The following is a 16,902-nucleotide window of genomic DNA, read 5'->3' as shown; positions in this document are numbered from 1 at the left end:
CCACTTGCCTTACAAGAGCTCTCTGCCATAAATGTTGATTGTTGTTATTTTTTTTTTATATAGACAAACAGGAAGGTTAGCTCCACTGCGCTTAGACCTGGGGTGTGATAAATATTTTATTCTAACATGATTTAGGTTTAGTTTCTCAAAAAATAAATCTATTTTAGCGGTACAGGCGTTTTCTACCAAAATGAAGGTTACAGTCTGGGGTTCCAGGAAGTTCTGTCTTGCCGAGTTCACGAAGCGAAACTCTATGGTAAGGAAATATTTAACACACATTGTAATATAGATTGGATGTGGACTGTGCTGAAGGGGTTTTCTTCAGAAAACCGGGCCTTTTTTTTAAAAAAAAGAGGGAGACTGTTAGAACGAGAGTAGAAAAACAACAATTTTTCCAGCATAAAAATGAACCATCAAATGAGTTCGCCTCTGGGCTTCATTTTTACCCTTCTACATTATAACTAGTTATTGAACTAGCTAGGAGATCTAAAGGCCATTTGCAGTGAGACAAATTTCAATGGAGTTTCACCATCAATAATTCCTTGGCAGTGACCTATTGGAGGCAGTCAAACAGGCGGGGTGAAATTCAGGTCACGCTGTCTAACCAATATTAAAATGCGTCCACTTTTAAAAAGGCACTTAAAGCCAGATTTAAAGAAAATTGAATTGCATCAAAGAAGGAAAAAAACATAGGCATGTCCGTAAGAAACAAACGTGAACACGCAAGATATATGCACATAGCCGGTCTAACATTAATGAGAATCTAAGAGAAATGGGTGAACAGAATGGAATGGGTGGGAGCATGTTTTGGGTTTGGAAATCAATTTAAAGCAATTTAGTTCTCCTGTTGACAAAGGATTTAAAGAAGGAAACACAATTAGGTACATACTGTTTCATATTAATGACTACATAGAGCTAACTAAGGTATTGGCTTGTGCAAACCCTAGCACCATGTTAATACAAACAAGAAGACGGGCGTGTAAGACGGGCGTTTTATCACATATCTGGTTTAATTTTAATAATTAAAATAAGATATTTAAATAACAATCGGCTTCTGAAAAAATAACTGTATAGATAGATGCTCAGAATCGAGAGGGGAGAGGAGGCTTAAGGCGATTTGTTCTCCTGCAAACGCTGGCAAATGAAAACTGCCAGTACAAAGGTAGTTCATTTTTTTCAGCACTGCACAGATTGCTAATGACTCGAGGTACGGGTTACCAAACGGTCAATATGGTAATAGGGCCCACAATGAGCCCAGGGGACAATGGGCAAGTATTCTCTTGCCCAGCCGCCACGAAGCCTGTGCGCGGAGAATCCCCCGTGAAAGATTGAGCTATTCCAGAAATCGAGCATCGTTGTTTGAGTTTCTCATAGCCACCTAAACATGTAAAGCGCACCTCTTCTTCAGATCGTATTCTGCATATTTCAGGGTGTCACGGCGTGGGTCGTCTGTTCCCCTTAAAACATGGAGCCCACCATACACTTCATCGCCCATGTCTGGGGTTTTTGATGGGCGGTATTTTATTAGAGACTAAGCCAACATTAAAACTTAGTGAAATGTAAAAGAACACGATGACGTTTGTGCACACGTTCGGAGCGGGCTGTATGCACACGCACACACATACACACCCACGCGGCAGGTGCAAAGGGAGCGACGGATCGCATGTTACCTGCTGTTAACTGGGTGTGTGGTCTGAAGCAACACAACAGCTAAAACTGATTGCAACTTTGGCAGACTCGAACAACAGAATCTGAATCTGAGGTGCAATGGATTTTGAAGGGCCTTACAGTGGCTTCAAACATGCATTTCTACTATTAGCCATCGATGCATTTCATTACACAGCATAGCGCCATCTGGAAGAATAGCGTGCAGGCTGGAGTGAGGCGGGCTAGATTTTGGAGCAGTAAACGACAACTGGGAATCTGGAGTCTCGCGAGGTTACACAGTAAGAACACGGGAATGTAGGTGTGCCCTACCTGTAATGCTTCCCCTCCCCTACCCTCCATAGTATATGACTGGCGTAAACCTAGAAAGATATTAACAATGCAAATTATGTTTCATAACAGAATTCATTTCCTACAGGATTGAAGGTGGACACGCATGAGAGGCGGATGTGTCAGTGTGTGGAGAGCACTGACTTCAGGCTGCAATACAGCAGAATGTATCCTATCGTGGACAAAGCCTTGCTCCGTTGTGAGCATTTCACTCCTCGGGGCACTTTACGCTCCCTAAGAGTGCTCAGAGCTTGATTGCTTCATAAAGGATTCCAGGTGTATCCATAAAACAAGACAGTAAACTCAGTCTGCTATACAAACATGATCTAGTCTAGAATGACCTCTAGTCATGTAAATCAAACAGACACCGTCCTCCTTTATGTCCCACGCAGTTACCAGGTAAGATGATTACACTGTGGCCAGTGGACCAGTACTGGCCACTTTTCTCAGCATCAGAGGTCTTTTGCAACTACTTTGTAAGCGATGAAAATGTAGGAGCAGCAACTTATACTGCCTCCAGAACACCTCACTCTGCTCAAGGATCCCCCTGTAAAACCTGCATTCATCGTTAGTGCTTGACTGGCTGTCCCTTCTCAAACCGCGACAAAAGTCGTCTATATGCACCGTGTAGAATCTAATTTGTGTGAATTTATGAGAGGCACAAATTCGTCTCTAGGGGGCGGGGGCACATGGACGATTCTCCAGTCTTGCCTAAGTTGTTTCCTCACTCACCCTCCCTATCTCTCTGTGCCCATGTGCTTATAAGTGTATGTTATAATGCATTATAGCAGCAGTGCATGGATATGGAAGAATGCAAGAAGATATGTAAAAGAATATCCGATGCGTGGGTGAATATGTAGGCTCTGGGTTGAGTTATCGCTCGTCGAGTGTGTTGCATTTCCCTGGGAATAAGTAACAGCCACCGTGCGCAAGAGCAGCCACAGTTACTACAAAGAGACCCAGCCATTACGAGTGACTGATTTATGGCATTTTACAGCCCCATAAAAGCTGCTAGAACGAGCCAAAAGCCTCCAACACCGCTGGCACATTTTCTCTAATAAATAAAGCATAAACATCTAACTTTATGTGTCACTTTTATTGTTATGAAATAAAATATTGCAATGGCCTGCAAGCTATGATTCTAATTGTTATCAGGCAGAACAAGGGAGCAATCGGCCCTCTTTCCTCCGTTGTAATGTTTAATGTGAGCTCTAGATAATCCATTTAATTGCACTAACCGCTTCCAAACGTTTCCATAATTGATCAATTTTGGACGGATGAAATACTGGCAATTGATCATCATTGCTTTGACCAGGGAGAGTTCTGTTGTCTTATGGATGGGTGTGCGGGGGAGAGGTGGGGGTGGGGAAAGACGGGTCAATCTAAAATCACATTTCAAAAATAAGTTTATGGAGTAACCGAGAGGAAAGGGAGGGTAAACGTTCAGAGGTTTTTAGTTGGGTGGCCCAGTGAGATTGTGTCCGAGTGGAGCGGTGGTGGGACAGAGAACAGGCATGGGTATGTATGTGTGTGTACATTGGGGGATGGGGGCTGATCGCCATAGGAGGTTACAGGTTACTACCTGTTCTGCCCGAAATTAAAATACAAACCAATAGCAAGGTAAGTGCAGACACTCATTTACAAAGAGGCGTTGTTGGAGGGGGTGGGGTTGAAAAAGTGTTGCCTGTTCTGCTGTATTGCTCACCAGGTAAGTTGGCCCCTTTTTCGCTTTTACAATCATAATATTACAAATCTTACGTGAACGTTGGCATCCCCTTTATGTACTGCAACCGCAAGAGCACTGGTGTGATGGCATGGAGCAAGCGCCCCTGCCAAAGCTGCTTCCCCTAGGAATCACACGGGCTCATTCCTACCCAAAGGTACGGAGGCCACTGCCCGCCTTATTCTTAAATCCGCATCCAAGGCACGAGCATCCTTATGTCTCAGTTAACAGAAAGACACGTCACTCCGCCACCCCTTCTTCCTCTCCCGGACGGGCAAGTATTCCTTCTTCCCGCGAAAATGAATAAGCAGTGCAGCCCAAGCGGCTTTTGGGGTGCCTAAGGTGGGATAGAAGGGCGAGGAGCAATATTGTGATGGGTGAGAGGAGGTCGGGGCTTCTGGCATCTCTGTAATGATTCCAACTGTGATTTCAAAGGGAACACAACACGTATGTCATTGTTTCTTTTTCATATATATCGGGTTGTACAATGAACCCCAAGCACCCGCGATGATTGGGGGGTGGGGGGGATGCACCCACTCGTCTGCAAGATCACAAACAAACAAATTGTCTTATATTGTGAAAACGTTTTTTTTTTTTTGGTTCCTTATCCGGGGACTCTTCTGCTCACTGTGATTGGCCAGGGCAGTCACATGGTGAAAGTAACTTTACGGGGTCGCCAGCTAGTAGGAGGGCTTTATGGAGCAGAAAAACGACAAAGCGAGAAAAATTATTTTCCACTCCAGAAATTAATGACCATGAGCTCGTATTTGATGGACTCTAACTACATCGATCCGAAATTTCCTCCATGCGAGGAATATTCGCAAAATAACTACATCCCAGAGCACAGTCCGGAGTATTACAGCCGGACCAGGGACCCGGGCTTCCCGCATCACCACCATCAGCAGGACTTATACCCACCCGTCTACCCGGAGAGGCAATACAGCTGTGCCAGCATCCCGGGGCCAGGCAACCCTGCAGCAGCAGCAGCAGCAGCAGCACACCCACGGGGACATGTACAACCCCCCGGAAGCCACCTCCTGGCAGAAAAGGCTCAGCTCTGCGATCAGCCTCCTCCACCGCCACCACCTCCTCTCTCCGGCAGCGATTCCGCCACCCCATCTCCAGCCCCCCCAGCCTCCATCCAGGACCACTCCAACAGCACAGCATCCAAACAGCCGATAGTGTACCCCTGGATGAAAAAAATCCACGTCAGTACTGGTAGGCAACTTTTTGTGTGTTCCCTTACCTCCGTCTGTTTTTCTCTCAAGCTTTCTCCCTCTCCCATACCTCCCCCTCTCTCTCCCTTCAAGCTGAGAGGCTTTGGGTTAGCACAATTGAGCTGGATTTACGACTGCGAATGGGTAATTACACCCACCATAAATTTTATAGCCAGGCTAGTCTGGGCAGTCCCAGCCATGTGCTTCATTCTGTTCTGTGTGGTGTGAGAGTGGGAAAAAAAACTCGTAAAGCTTTGTAACGGGTACATAAATAATTCAGAATATTTGCAGCTTAGGGAAACCCCATCCTTATTACGGAAGAGAAAGTCTAGAGCGTACACGCGCTCTTTATGATCCATTTTGGATGTTTTTTCCGGGCCAGCTCTTTGTGTATGCTAATCTGTTTTGCCTTTTTCTCTCGCTGTTCCTGCTTTCCCTGTCCCAACACCCGCCTCTATCTCTGCCCCCTCTCTGCCCCTCTCCCCCTCTCAGTGAATCCCAATTACAATGGGAGCGAGCCTAAGCGATCCCGGACTGCTTACACAAGACAGCAAGTCTTGGAATTGGAGAAGGAATTTCACTATAACAGATACCTCACCAGGCGAAGGCGCATAGAGATAGCCCACTCACTGTGTCTTTCGGAGAGACAGATCAAAATCTGGTTTCAGAACAGGAGGATGAAGTGGAAAAAGGACCACAGGCTGCCAAACACCAAAGTGAGATCTGCAGCTCCTTCCAACCAACCCCCTTCCAGCAGCACCATGGCTGCAAACGCTGCTGCTGCTTCTGTTGAGGAACTGTCACAGGGCTCAGTCCAGGACCAGCGAATAGAAGATATCACACGGTTGTAAAGCAGAAAACAAAAAGACTGGTTATTTATAGAATTTAATATATAAATATAAATATATATATATATTTTGGTTCTTGTAGTTTTCCTCTTGTGCAGCAAAGAGGTATTCTCGACCTCCTCAAAAAGGCTTTAGTGCATGGAATGTAGCATGATGCCAAGTCGAATGCCTGTCCGTTTTTTTTTAAATTACTATTATTATTTTGCCACCTTTCTGGGTTATATTTATTTTTTAAGAAACAGACAAAAGGGTAAGTCAAATGGTCTTTTAGCAACAACAAAACAGAAACTGTTTAGAACTTGCAGGCCGTGGGAGACATTTCTTTTGTCTGAAGGACAAAATGGGGACATAACCTTTTATATTTAAAAAAAATAAACCGATCATAATGTGAACAGCTACGGGAACCAGAAACGCCAAGCAAGCTGCTCTGCTAACATGCTTGGTTGTTTCAGTTTGAAAGCATTTATTTATACATGTATATGTGGTTAAAAGAAAGTACAACCTCGAAGTTAGTGCCTAGTTTTTTTTTCTCGTGGGTGTTGTGTTTGTTTTTTTATGCATTGATCTGAACATCGTACATTGCAATAAAGCAATTTTCGTGTATATGTGATAGTGCCAGTGTCAAATAAAACAGTGGGTGTGAATTCGTTTTCCTTGCCCGTTTGGTGCTTTGTGTTGTTGTTGCTCCCACTCGCTCCGTTTATGGGTTTACTGGATAATGTGCACGGTGTGACAAACCTTCTCCTTGTGCCTTAGGAGGTGAAACTCAAGTGTGTTGTTACTCGACCGGGGGCATCCGTGGTCTCCTCCTCGTCTCTACTGTGATATGCTGCAAGATATTTGAAATCATTTCAGAGTCCTTTTGTTTGTTCTCCTTTCGAAATGATGTTGTGGCCGCTTGCGGATACCTTTGGGCAGAAAGCGGACGCTCGCTCCTTTATGTTTACGTTGTACAATAAATCAAACAGACGAATAAAATATATGTACAGTCCCAGGCACATCTCGTGTAAACCCAAGGAGCGCAAATGTGAACAGCAAAACATCATGTGTAAACTCTTTGTTGGCGGCAGTAGTTAGGTCAAAGTGCGCGCAATGGTGTGCTTGCTCATAGACCCAGCCATTACTGTTTGTTGTACAAGATGCCTGCCCTCTTACTGGGAACATGGCATGCTAGACTGCTTCTCTACACAACATGCTATACTCGTAACATAGAGTCGAAACTTTCTGAATGTGATCGTCTGGCAATGCAGGGCAGAGCCACAAAGGCGATCAATTTGTATCATAGAACAAGATCTGGCTCACTCACCAGTACTGTTAAATGTTCCGAAATGACAACATGCAGGCGCATTGCTACTTAGGAAATATGTCTCAACCTCCCTCGCTTCACGGAGACAATGTGATGGAGCTTTCTAAAAGAAAAAAAACAGTCCATTGGTAGCAGCAGTAAAATGAGCCCTTTTCACGTTCTGTGCAGTGAGTAGAGTCCCCCACTGACATTACAGCCAGCGTGCTCTGTCTGAATCAGCATAGGTTTGCTGCCCCATCAACCTTTTCTTGCCACAACATCAGTTTGTTTGTATCCACCTCCGTCCATCTACCACAAAGTGGGACTTCTTGTCATTTCGCCATCATGTCACATTTCCCTGCCTCAATGTATGTTTGCCTGTTTTGCTGCCCTGCCTTTTTCATAGTAAAACTTGTACTCCTTTTTTCTGGAGCTCGTAGGTTTTCAGACCGGGCAAGAAAACTGCTTTTTTATACATGTATGCAAGGGTGTGTGAAAAGAGTTCTAGTGAAAATATATACACAACCCGGAAAGGGTTTGTAAAAGAAAAAGGAAAGCGACAAAGCTTTTACGATGTGGTACCCAAATCGTCAGTAATACGGCTTACACCCTGAAACTTTGCTTTAACCGTAGAAAGTCTAAGGAGTCATCTCAAAGATACTTATTTACATTTTGAATGTAAACCTTTCTCTATTATGCCTCTCATTGTAAAATACTTCAAAAATGATGAATTATAACTAAGGCAGAGCAATTTCAATGCAATAGAACGTTTTGTATTCTCCCAGTCTGCCTGGAAAGTCCGAAATACATTAATCACTTCGCGGTAAGAAAAGTGTAATGCTTTTTTCGTAAAAGGAATGTTCATTTTATTCCAACTCGCATACCCTCAGAATTACATCCTACTATGCTTAAAAAAGAATTTAGTCGGTTTGTCCGTCTGTGTTTATCTGGTCGCTTTTTAGACTTGGCCGTGGCACCAACATGACAGGAATTCGTGAATTTATTTTAGGGTAAGAAGGGGGAGGCCAGACCAAGAAATAATAACCCGCCGCATATATGCTTCAGTCCGATCTCCCTGTGGGTGCCTGACGCCACCATGTTGAGATGCTGAAAGGGAGTTTTATGGAAGTTGTGGTAAACTGGGAGAAAAATGGGTTCATGGAAAGGCCACATTTTCTATCCCATTAGCTCTCCTCAGTCCAGCGGCATGACCTCTGGGACCCCTGACCCGGGCAGGTCTCTCAACGTGTACCTTCCCTGTGTTTTCCACACAGCTCTCGAGACTCCAGCTCTGTCCACCCTCTTTGTAGATTTTACCATAGCAATGGCCAGGAGCGCGGGGCAGCTTTCTGTGCATGTAAGGCCATTGTGTCGGCCCCAAGCCGCCCAAATAAATAGGGAACAGGGTGAATCTGCGGCCACACATTCCCTAAATTGGTGTAAGGAGGCCTTGTTCCCACATGGCTGTCGATGCAAGTAAGTTTACTCTCATCAGGTTTGCTTTACTTATTCCCAAAGTCACTATTTCCCCGTCCTAATGCCTTAACTGACATTTCACCAGTAGTTCTCTGCTTCTCTTTCCTATTGCCTTGTCTGTCTGTTTACCTATCTATTTGTGTGTCTTGCTTTCCTTGCCTCTCTGCAATCAAGTGGATAGTTTTAAGAACTTCAAACACAACCAGGGCCTTAGCAAATGGTGGAAAGCAACCACGTAGGTTTGGCGTCACGTCCCATGCAAACATTTATAGCTTCGAAATGAACACGTGTGTATGTGTGTGTGTGTGTGTGTATGTACACACGCATGCATGTATCATTGAATTGTGTCTCCCATGTTAATGGGTAAATGGCTAATTTTCAAAGCACGTGTGTTTCACCATTATCGTTGAAAACGAAGGGGATTCGGTTTAAACCTCTGGAAGAAACAGGAAAAAGTCTTATCAACAACCTAAGCGTTTTGTTGTTTGAGAAACACACTTCTTGCTTGTTTTTAAGCGGTGATTTTATAGGAAACCTGGAAGCTGCACTGGTACCACGCGTTCGGAATGCCATGTTGCTGAGATCTTTTCCTTTCCTGGGGTTTGTGATTTAATTTGTTTGTCTTGGGGTGAGGCTACAGCGAACCAGTTCCCCTTAAAAGAATATCCAAGAAAGTTCTACACCTCTAAGGCATTTCCAGCCACGAATTCTTTGACGACTGGCCTTGTTTGTTTGGTAATCCAAAAACAACCCTCACGCTTTGTGAATACTGATAATTAGGAGCACACGCCCCAGCTAGCGCTAACTGCATGAATTACGAGTATTCGCCCACAACTGCCAAGTGCCAACAGAACATAAATGTAAGCTGTATGTATTGTGGTATCGTATATCACTGGCGGAAGATATAGTCTGTGCACTTCCTGCTGTCGCCATGATTCATGCCAATGGCACAGATCCAACACCAACGTGTAGGTGCTTTGGTGTACGAACGCCATTTTAGCAATATACAACCAGCATCAGCTACTGTATAGTCAACCGTTTTACTATTTAGGCGTTTTAAGAGACAGGTATATCTTTAGTTAAGAACAAAAAATGATACAATGCAAAGTGTTCAACCATGTTAGCAGGACACAACAAAGAAAGAGGTTCAATAGTTAAGTCGCGATTCAACCGGGTGCATTTGCTTTTTTCCCTCCCCTGGAACGACGTATACTTTAATTGATGTAAGCATTATGTAAAAAACAATTTCAGTGTGTTCATTCCAAATATAAACCTGCCTTTCGTCTTCAACTTGAGGGTGGAGTGGATTATTAAAGTCTGTCCCAACATATTGTAAAGTGCTGCAGAAACACAGTTCTTATTGTCAATCACAGCATCCTATCCTCTTGGGAGTACACCGCACAAGCAGCCAAGGTTTTTTTAGTTCACACAAAAAAATAATAGCACGTTTATGTTGAAGGCTAAAGTTACACTGGTAGGGAAGCCTTCAAAGTTTGTAAAGAACTTGTAAAACTGGGAAAGGATTTCTGGCATCTTATATGCATGTGGATGGTTGGATGGGTGAGTGAGTGAGAGAGAGAAGGCGAGAGGAATGTGTGTGTGTACCTATACTGTGGGCCTTCCGTGTGCTTGTCTTTCAATGTGCCTATGGAACGGGACAATAAACCAATAAACACGAAATGAGTTGACATTATTTGGCAGAAAACAAAAAACAATAAGAACTGAACCATGGCAAAGGAGCTGTATTGCAAACACGTTTTCCTAAAATCAACAGAAGGAGCTGGAAGTGTAAGTCACATGCCTTCTTTCAAGAGTGCGCAAACATGAACACTTTAGTTCTGCTGCATTTAAACAATGATAACGTACCTACAGGTATCTTCCCTTTGGAACAAACAGGCAAACTAGCTGCATTGCTCGGGGTTGTTCAAGTGGATGCAGGCGTGTTTTCCCGTGTGTGTTGTGGGGCCAGAAGGGCAAGACATACACGTGTGCGATTTGTGTCTGCGCCAGGAACATTCAAACCAATGTTTTGTCACTACATGTCATTCCCTATAAATATTTAAGAAGGCTGGAAAAAGTGTTTATCTATAGGTCGACTGTGCATTAGCTGAGGTCACTGCCCTGAGTTTAAACAGGAGGACAATGAAGCATTGACCGAATGAGGACGGTTGGAGATAATATTTGTAAATTGTTGGGAGCAGCAGTTTAACCTTCTTTTTGTAGTAAAACAAGTTGATATCCTAACACAACTCAGTCAGACAAATCCACCAAATAATATTTCCAAGACGCTCTCCAAACAGAACTCTAATTGGCATCTAGAACCCCAGATCTTCAGCCATATTTTCCTTTTAACAACTTGTTTTACTGCTTTTTGAGTAACATTTTATTTTACAGAGCTTGTACCCCACGTTACAATGCCATAGAACACAACGAAGGGTCGACTGCTTAATGAACAAGAGTGTGCATGTCACAAACATACAGGTAGCCATTTGAAGTCATTTATTAAAAACCCTTTTTATATTGTGCGTTTTATGACTTTTCCTTTCCAGTCAATGTTGTTAAAGATCTGTCTCGTTGCGAACAAAAACATTCCTCCATACGAAAATACCGTAACATAGAAACACACATAGAACTTTTAATATATATAAACACATCCATTGAGCATACAAAGAGAGGTGGGCAGACAGAAAGAAAGACACGACACACCCTAAAAAAATCAAACCACACATTTCTATCCATTTTCAGTAACCAGATCGCACAATTTGAGATTCCTTAGATAAACATATTTGATTAAAAGAAGCAACACCTTGGCTGCAGAATCAACAATACAAAATGTTTCACTTGGGGTAACTTGGCCAAAAAAGACAATCATAAGTACATCGATGCAAGAGTAACAGTACTCCAGAAAATAATTCGCTTTGCTTAAAAAAAATGCAGTCTGATGTTTGATGTCACTGTGAGAACATGTCAATTCTATGCATTTTCTAAGGGTAAAGGTCGCATCAAAACAAAATTCTGATTTGAGAAATGATAGCATAGAAAGAAACCAGAATTCTAACTCTTTCTCAAGAATAACAATGCGTTCTGGAGTAGTAAATGTCCTGGGATGAGGGGGTGAATGGAAAGTGCACATTTGCTCTTTTTTATTGCATAATATGGAACTATTAAACCATATGTGTAATGTTACTGCGATAGATACTGTGCACTGCAGCCATGCCATTTACCCGACCTCCAGTCTCTCTGGTGCACCTGAGAGCGTCCGGGACTGTTTTAGCATTGAGACATTTGGGCCGGATTTACAAAGGCGTTTTTCCATAGGAAAAACACATTACAACGCTTTGGAAATAAGCCCATTTGTGTCCAGCGGAAGCCTCGTGTGCCCTTGCTGTTAGAATGAACTGGTGGGTCTTTTACTACATAAGATGACTGTAGAGGTGTAAGGTTCTCTGTGTGAAGTTTATTAGGGGGTTGTTGTGGCCTGCTATCTCTTGCTCTTGACAGCGTGCAGCAACCATTCATGGACGGAATGGGGGGGAGGGGGTGACATGAGGAGTAGGGCGCACGTAGCAGTGCAAACGAGAACGGTTTCTGAGGAGAATTCATAGCAGATATTCCAAAGAGAGCAGAGTCTTGTGGTCTCCATAGGAATAACTCAGCATGCTGAGGGGGCAAAATCACAGTGGGACGCAAGAAGCAACCCCAGAGGGCAAAATTACAGTGGGACTCAGGAGCAAAACAACAGTCCAACACATATTCAGTGAGGCACACAGGGGGAAAATTACAATGGAACCCATGGGAGCAAATCTCAGTAGCTAGAATCACAGTGGGGATACCTGGGGAGCCATAAAGTATAATGCTGAAAGCAGAATGGTGATCAGATTAGCGAGGGACGCAAATAACCAAGGCACGGAAGTCATAAAGCATAAGAAGACATAGCAGAGGATGAAACAACCTAACAGGGCAAAACAACCTTGTCTCCTCTCGCACTGGACTGTGGAGACAGCTCCCGTTTTATTTCCTCACTCTCGCTCTCTGCCAATCGCTCTGTGTGCCACAAGAATCAGGGAATTTTCGGATAAGGCGAGGGGGAGGGGGTGAGGAGAAAAAAAGTAATTCCACTCCAAAGTAAGGTGGTAATATTTATAGGAGGCATGAACATGTTGGTTCACCTCACAACTGGAGGACTTTACAAAGGAGCGCTCTCCCAACAGGGTCCAAGCAAATTCTTATTGAGGTGTTGAAGTTCAGGAGTGGGAGACCCCTCATTGGTAGGCACAAATCCACAGGTGATTGGAGAAAATGCAATCCTCATCCTTGAGACAAGTGGTCTTTGTCATCTGTATCATACCCCAAGTGCTTTGTGCTAAAGCAAGTAGAGGAGACAAGAAGGAAAGCAGTACAGAGTAAAGTCTTCCCGACTTGTGGTGCGTTCCCTCTGTTGACACTAACCTAGACCCTTTTCCTCACCCACAGCCACAAAGGCTCTTTGGGATGCAAAACTCTAGTATGAGGCTAATCCTTTTGTGTATGGTGTGCCCTTTGTTTCCTGTTTCCCAAGATAGCTCTTGCCGAGGCGCTGTCTTGCTGGAGAGAGGTGTTACTGAACCTCACAAAGGATCAAAAAGAGGTACCCACCAGGGCTACAGTCCTGCTGGGTGCAGCAGAGGCAGCCAGTCAAGGTATATACACACATCCTGCCCATAGCTGGCCTATACTCAGTGTTCACATGTCTTTATTTAATCAAAATTAAAGCGAAAACAAGGCATTTTTGGCACAAAAATGCGTATACAACCTTTTAACCCTGTTTTACAGAGCAGGGGACCAGTGTCCCTAACAATGGGTGAGAGGATGTGGATTTAACACGAGATGATGCAGGGGAGGTAGAAACATAAACCAGGGACAAGTACAACAGTGCATGATATGGGAACAGGCTAGTGGAGAAGTGCTACGTTTTAGGATGAAGGGGTGAGGGATAAGGACGGTGGAGTTGAAGGTAGGGGGAGATGAGAACAGGGAGATGTGATGGAGTAGAATACTATGCAAGTCGTTCTTCAGAAAAGAGGAGAGCTAGGAGGTGGGAGTTAAATACAGATAGAGTGGGAGTAGTGGTGAGACGAAGAGGACACATTTTCCAGAGTAAGGGAGCGAGGAGAGGAAGAGAGTGAAAACGAGTGGGAGAGCACGAAAGGGGGCACAGAGGTGAACAGAGGATGATCGTAGGCAGCGATGGGGAGAGTAGGGAGTGAGATGGGCCAAGAGGTAGTGTGGGGCAAGTCTGTATATATTTTTAAAGATGATGACATTGAGTTTATACTTTGCTCTCTGTCTCATAAATAATCAGCCTAACTGATGATGGGCTGTGGAGGGGGAGGTGAAGTGGGGAAGGTTGAAGAATGTAAGGACAGCAAAGTTGATTAATTTGTCGAGAGGTGAAAAAGCATGTTTGGGAAGACCATAGAGTAGACTGGCACAGTAGTCAGATCGAGAGAGTACTAAAGAGGAGATTTGGGACCTCATTACGAGTTGGGTGGTATACAGTAAAACTGGTGGTATGGAATTGCTGCCACTTTTACCACCTAGCTGAATTTGGGGTTCAAGGAAATGGGCACTAATTCCGCCGGCAGAATTACTGCCAACATATGGTGGAATGAGCATAAGAGCTAATTCTGCCGGCAGAATTACTGCCAAGATGCAAAATGGTATTTCCGCTGCATTACAAGTTGAAATGCCTCCAAAATACTACCAAAAATGGGTGGTAATTCCACAAAAAACGCAGTGCAGTCACCTAACAGGTGGAAGTAAATGCATACAGATGGTGGAAATCACAGGTGCACCCAATCCACTCTAAAAGAGTACATAAGGCCCACACCTGACCCATACACACTTGCCTACAGCATGCTGCCACTAGCAGTTGCTTACTGGAACATGCAGCACCTTCTGCTCCACATTGATCTTCAGAGGCAGGAACAGCAGCACAGGGCATATGGTGCAGAGTGGAGGAGGATACACCATGCAAGGCGAGTACCCATTCCCTGCGTCAAGCCAGTACCCAGGGCATTAACTGATGCCCAACTCATTACCCTGTACTGACTGAACAGGGAGATGACAGCAGAGGTACTGTCCATGATCCACAACATCCAGAGCAGGATCAATATCAGGACTGCCCTACTGTTGCTGCAAAAGCTTGCGTCAGTGCCACATTTTCTTGCCATTGGCACCTTCGAGCATACTGTGGGACTGCTCTAGGGCATGTCCCAGCCCACTTTCTCAATTGTGGTCAGGTGCTGGAGGTATTCCTGTGCCATACATGCCAGCACATCTCCCTGCCCACCACCCTGGCACAGATAAACGCCACAAAGGCACGTTTCTACACAGCAGTCCACGTGCCAAACATAATTGTCGTGCTGGACTGCACCCATGTGGCGTTGCTTGTCCCCCAGGCATCCAAATAGGCATACCACAATAGGAATCAGTTCCACTTTCTGAATGTGCAGGTTACATACAATGCTGACGTGACAATAACAGAGTTCTGTGCCCACTTTCCTGGATCCCCCACAATGCTATGGTCCTGCGTAATAGCAACGTGCCTGCATACATGGAGATCCACAGAGGGCAATGGACATGGATGCTGGGTGGTTACCAGTGCCATCACACAATACCATCTTGCAGCACAAGTTGAATGTTGTGTGAAGGGGGGAATGGAACATTACTACTTCTGATCATGCCCTGTCAAGGACCTGTACCTGCACTCTCACACCGCACATGAAAACCAACAGCCCACATGACTAGGCCCAGCAGGACTATGTAGTGGTATGATTGCAATGTATATTGCCCCATCAAGTAACTCATACACAAATAGAGGACTACAGGAACCACAATGCAAAGGGCACATATACGTACACAGCCAATGCAACAGTGCAACATTGCCAGAAAGTGATGGCATGTACACGGAAAACCATGTATGCAAATCTGTTGCGGCAGGTATGCAGAAACCACAAACATGCACAAGAACAACTAATCACCCAGCAGGACATTGGCAGACTACTTGACAACACAGCACATGCCCAACACAGACAACGTGCACCTTTTAAATTATATCATAAACCATGTCTGGCACAACATGTGTGTGAGTTGTATGCACCCCTATCTCCAAGGGACCATCATGCACATGTACCCCTGTAGTATATCACACTTCATTTAATTACTGAAAATGAAAACCATGTTGTACAAATGCGTCATATCTACATCAAGGTCCTTTTGACCACAAATGGAGGCGGTTGTGCTTGAGAATAAATTAACCGCGTCTGTACGCTCCGGAGCTGGCAGTTTGGGATATTCAGTGTATCGCTCCGACGTGAGATGGTGTTATTAAGAGGGATATTGGTCGGGACTGGGGATTCAGCATATGTTGGATTTCTATGTGGATGGGACCTTTATTTCCTGGGAGCAGGTTGAGGCTAAGTTAGGGGGGAACTTTGGGTTGGCGTTCCAGTATTTCAGGATCTGCAAGGCTTTTTGGTCATGGTCCCCAGAGTTCGCAGCTGAACCACACATGTCTGAGGTTCTAAGTACCTTGTCAACTCAGCCAATGCTAGTAGGGTGGTATCCACTATTTATCGTATTGTACTGAATTCTGCTTTTAGGGAGGCGCTAGTGTGTAGGGTGCACTGGGCGTGTAACATTGGGTGCAATCTGGAGGATGGGAGGTGGCAATATATGGTCTCATATACCAAGAGAGTGCCCATATGCGCTAGGTTTAAACGTATACAATGTAAGGTCCTCCATCGCGCCTATATGTCTCCGGTGGCTCAGAAGAAATTCAACGCCACCAACGATGGCAGGTGCCCCAAATGCAAAAGGGATAATGCTGGTTTCATAGATATCCTGGGGAGTGCCCCTGTTTGACCTTTTTCTGGCGGCAGAAAGCTGGCCTGATGGGGCGTATGATTAGTCATGTAGTGCCTGTTGATATTCTAAGTTGTTTATTTGAGTGCCTCCGGGGATCTCGAAGGGTTGGAGGAAACTACTGTCTATTTGTATGATCTTAGCTAAGTGCTGTATTTTCTTGCTATGGTCTAGCCCTGTTGTACCAACGGTGGAGAAATAGCTGCAGGACTTGGCATGGCATTGAGATGTGGAACCGGAATATTGTCAAATATTGCCTGGGTAGGCTAGGCCGGGAGATGTGTGGGACCCGGTGCAAGTGTTTTCCAGTACAAGAGAATATGCTAATGAAGGTGATGTGGAGGGGCCAAGTGGTGGGGGAGTTAGGGGGACCTCAGGGGGGGGGTCCTGTGGAACTGCAGCTAAATAATCATTGGGGGCCAGACTGACTGTTTGCATTTCTTTCCTTTTTCT

At 44.6% G+C, this 16,902-nt stretch overlaps 2 protein-coding genes across 3 annotated transcripts in view; both read left to right on the top strand.

Annotated features, from left to right (window-relative positions):
• The window catches only part of LOC138582189 (homeobox protein Hox-C6), a 253,135-nt gene that overhangs the window by 32,396 nt on the left and 203,837 nt on the right, over positions 1–16,902 (top strand). The window lies entirely within an intron of this gene.
• On the top strand, positions 3,377–6,432 carry HOXC4 (homeobox C4). The gene is made up of 2 exons (XM_069653263.1): positions 3,377–4,936; positions 5,428–6,432. The coding sequence occupies exons 1-2, from the start codon at positions 4,246–4,248 to the stop codon at positions 5,784–5,786; spliced, it is 1,050 nt and encodes a 349-aa protein (XP_069509364.1). The 5' UTR covers positions 3,377–4,245; the 3' UTR covers positions 5,787–6,432.

Source organism: Ambystoma mexicanum, chromosome 3q, assembly GCF_040938575.1.
Source record: "Ambystoma mexicanum isolate Mex_15411 chromosome 3q, UKY_AmexF1_1, whole genome shotgun sequence".
Lineage (NCBI taxonomy): Eukaryota > Metazoa > Chordata > Amphibia > Caudata > Ambystomatidae > Ambystoma > Ambystoma mexicanum.
Note: the sequence above shows the minus strand (reverse complement) of the source record. Positions and strands in the feature narration are given on the sequence as shown.

Bases quoted from the DNA above. Each gene is read 5' to 3' on its own strand.
- HOXC4 (XM_069653263.1), top strand. From the start codon at position 4,246: ATGCACCCACTCGTCTGCAAGATCACAAACAAACAAATTGTCTTATAT. The intron at 4,937-5,427 runs GTAGGCAACTTT...TCCCCCTCTCAG, and splicing joins AAAAATCCACGTCAGTACTG to TGAATCCCAATTACAATGGG.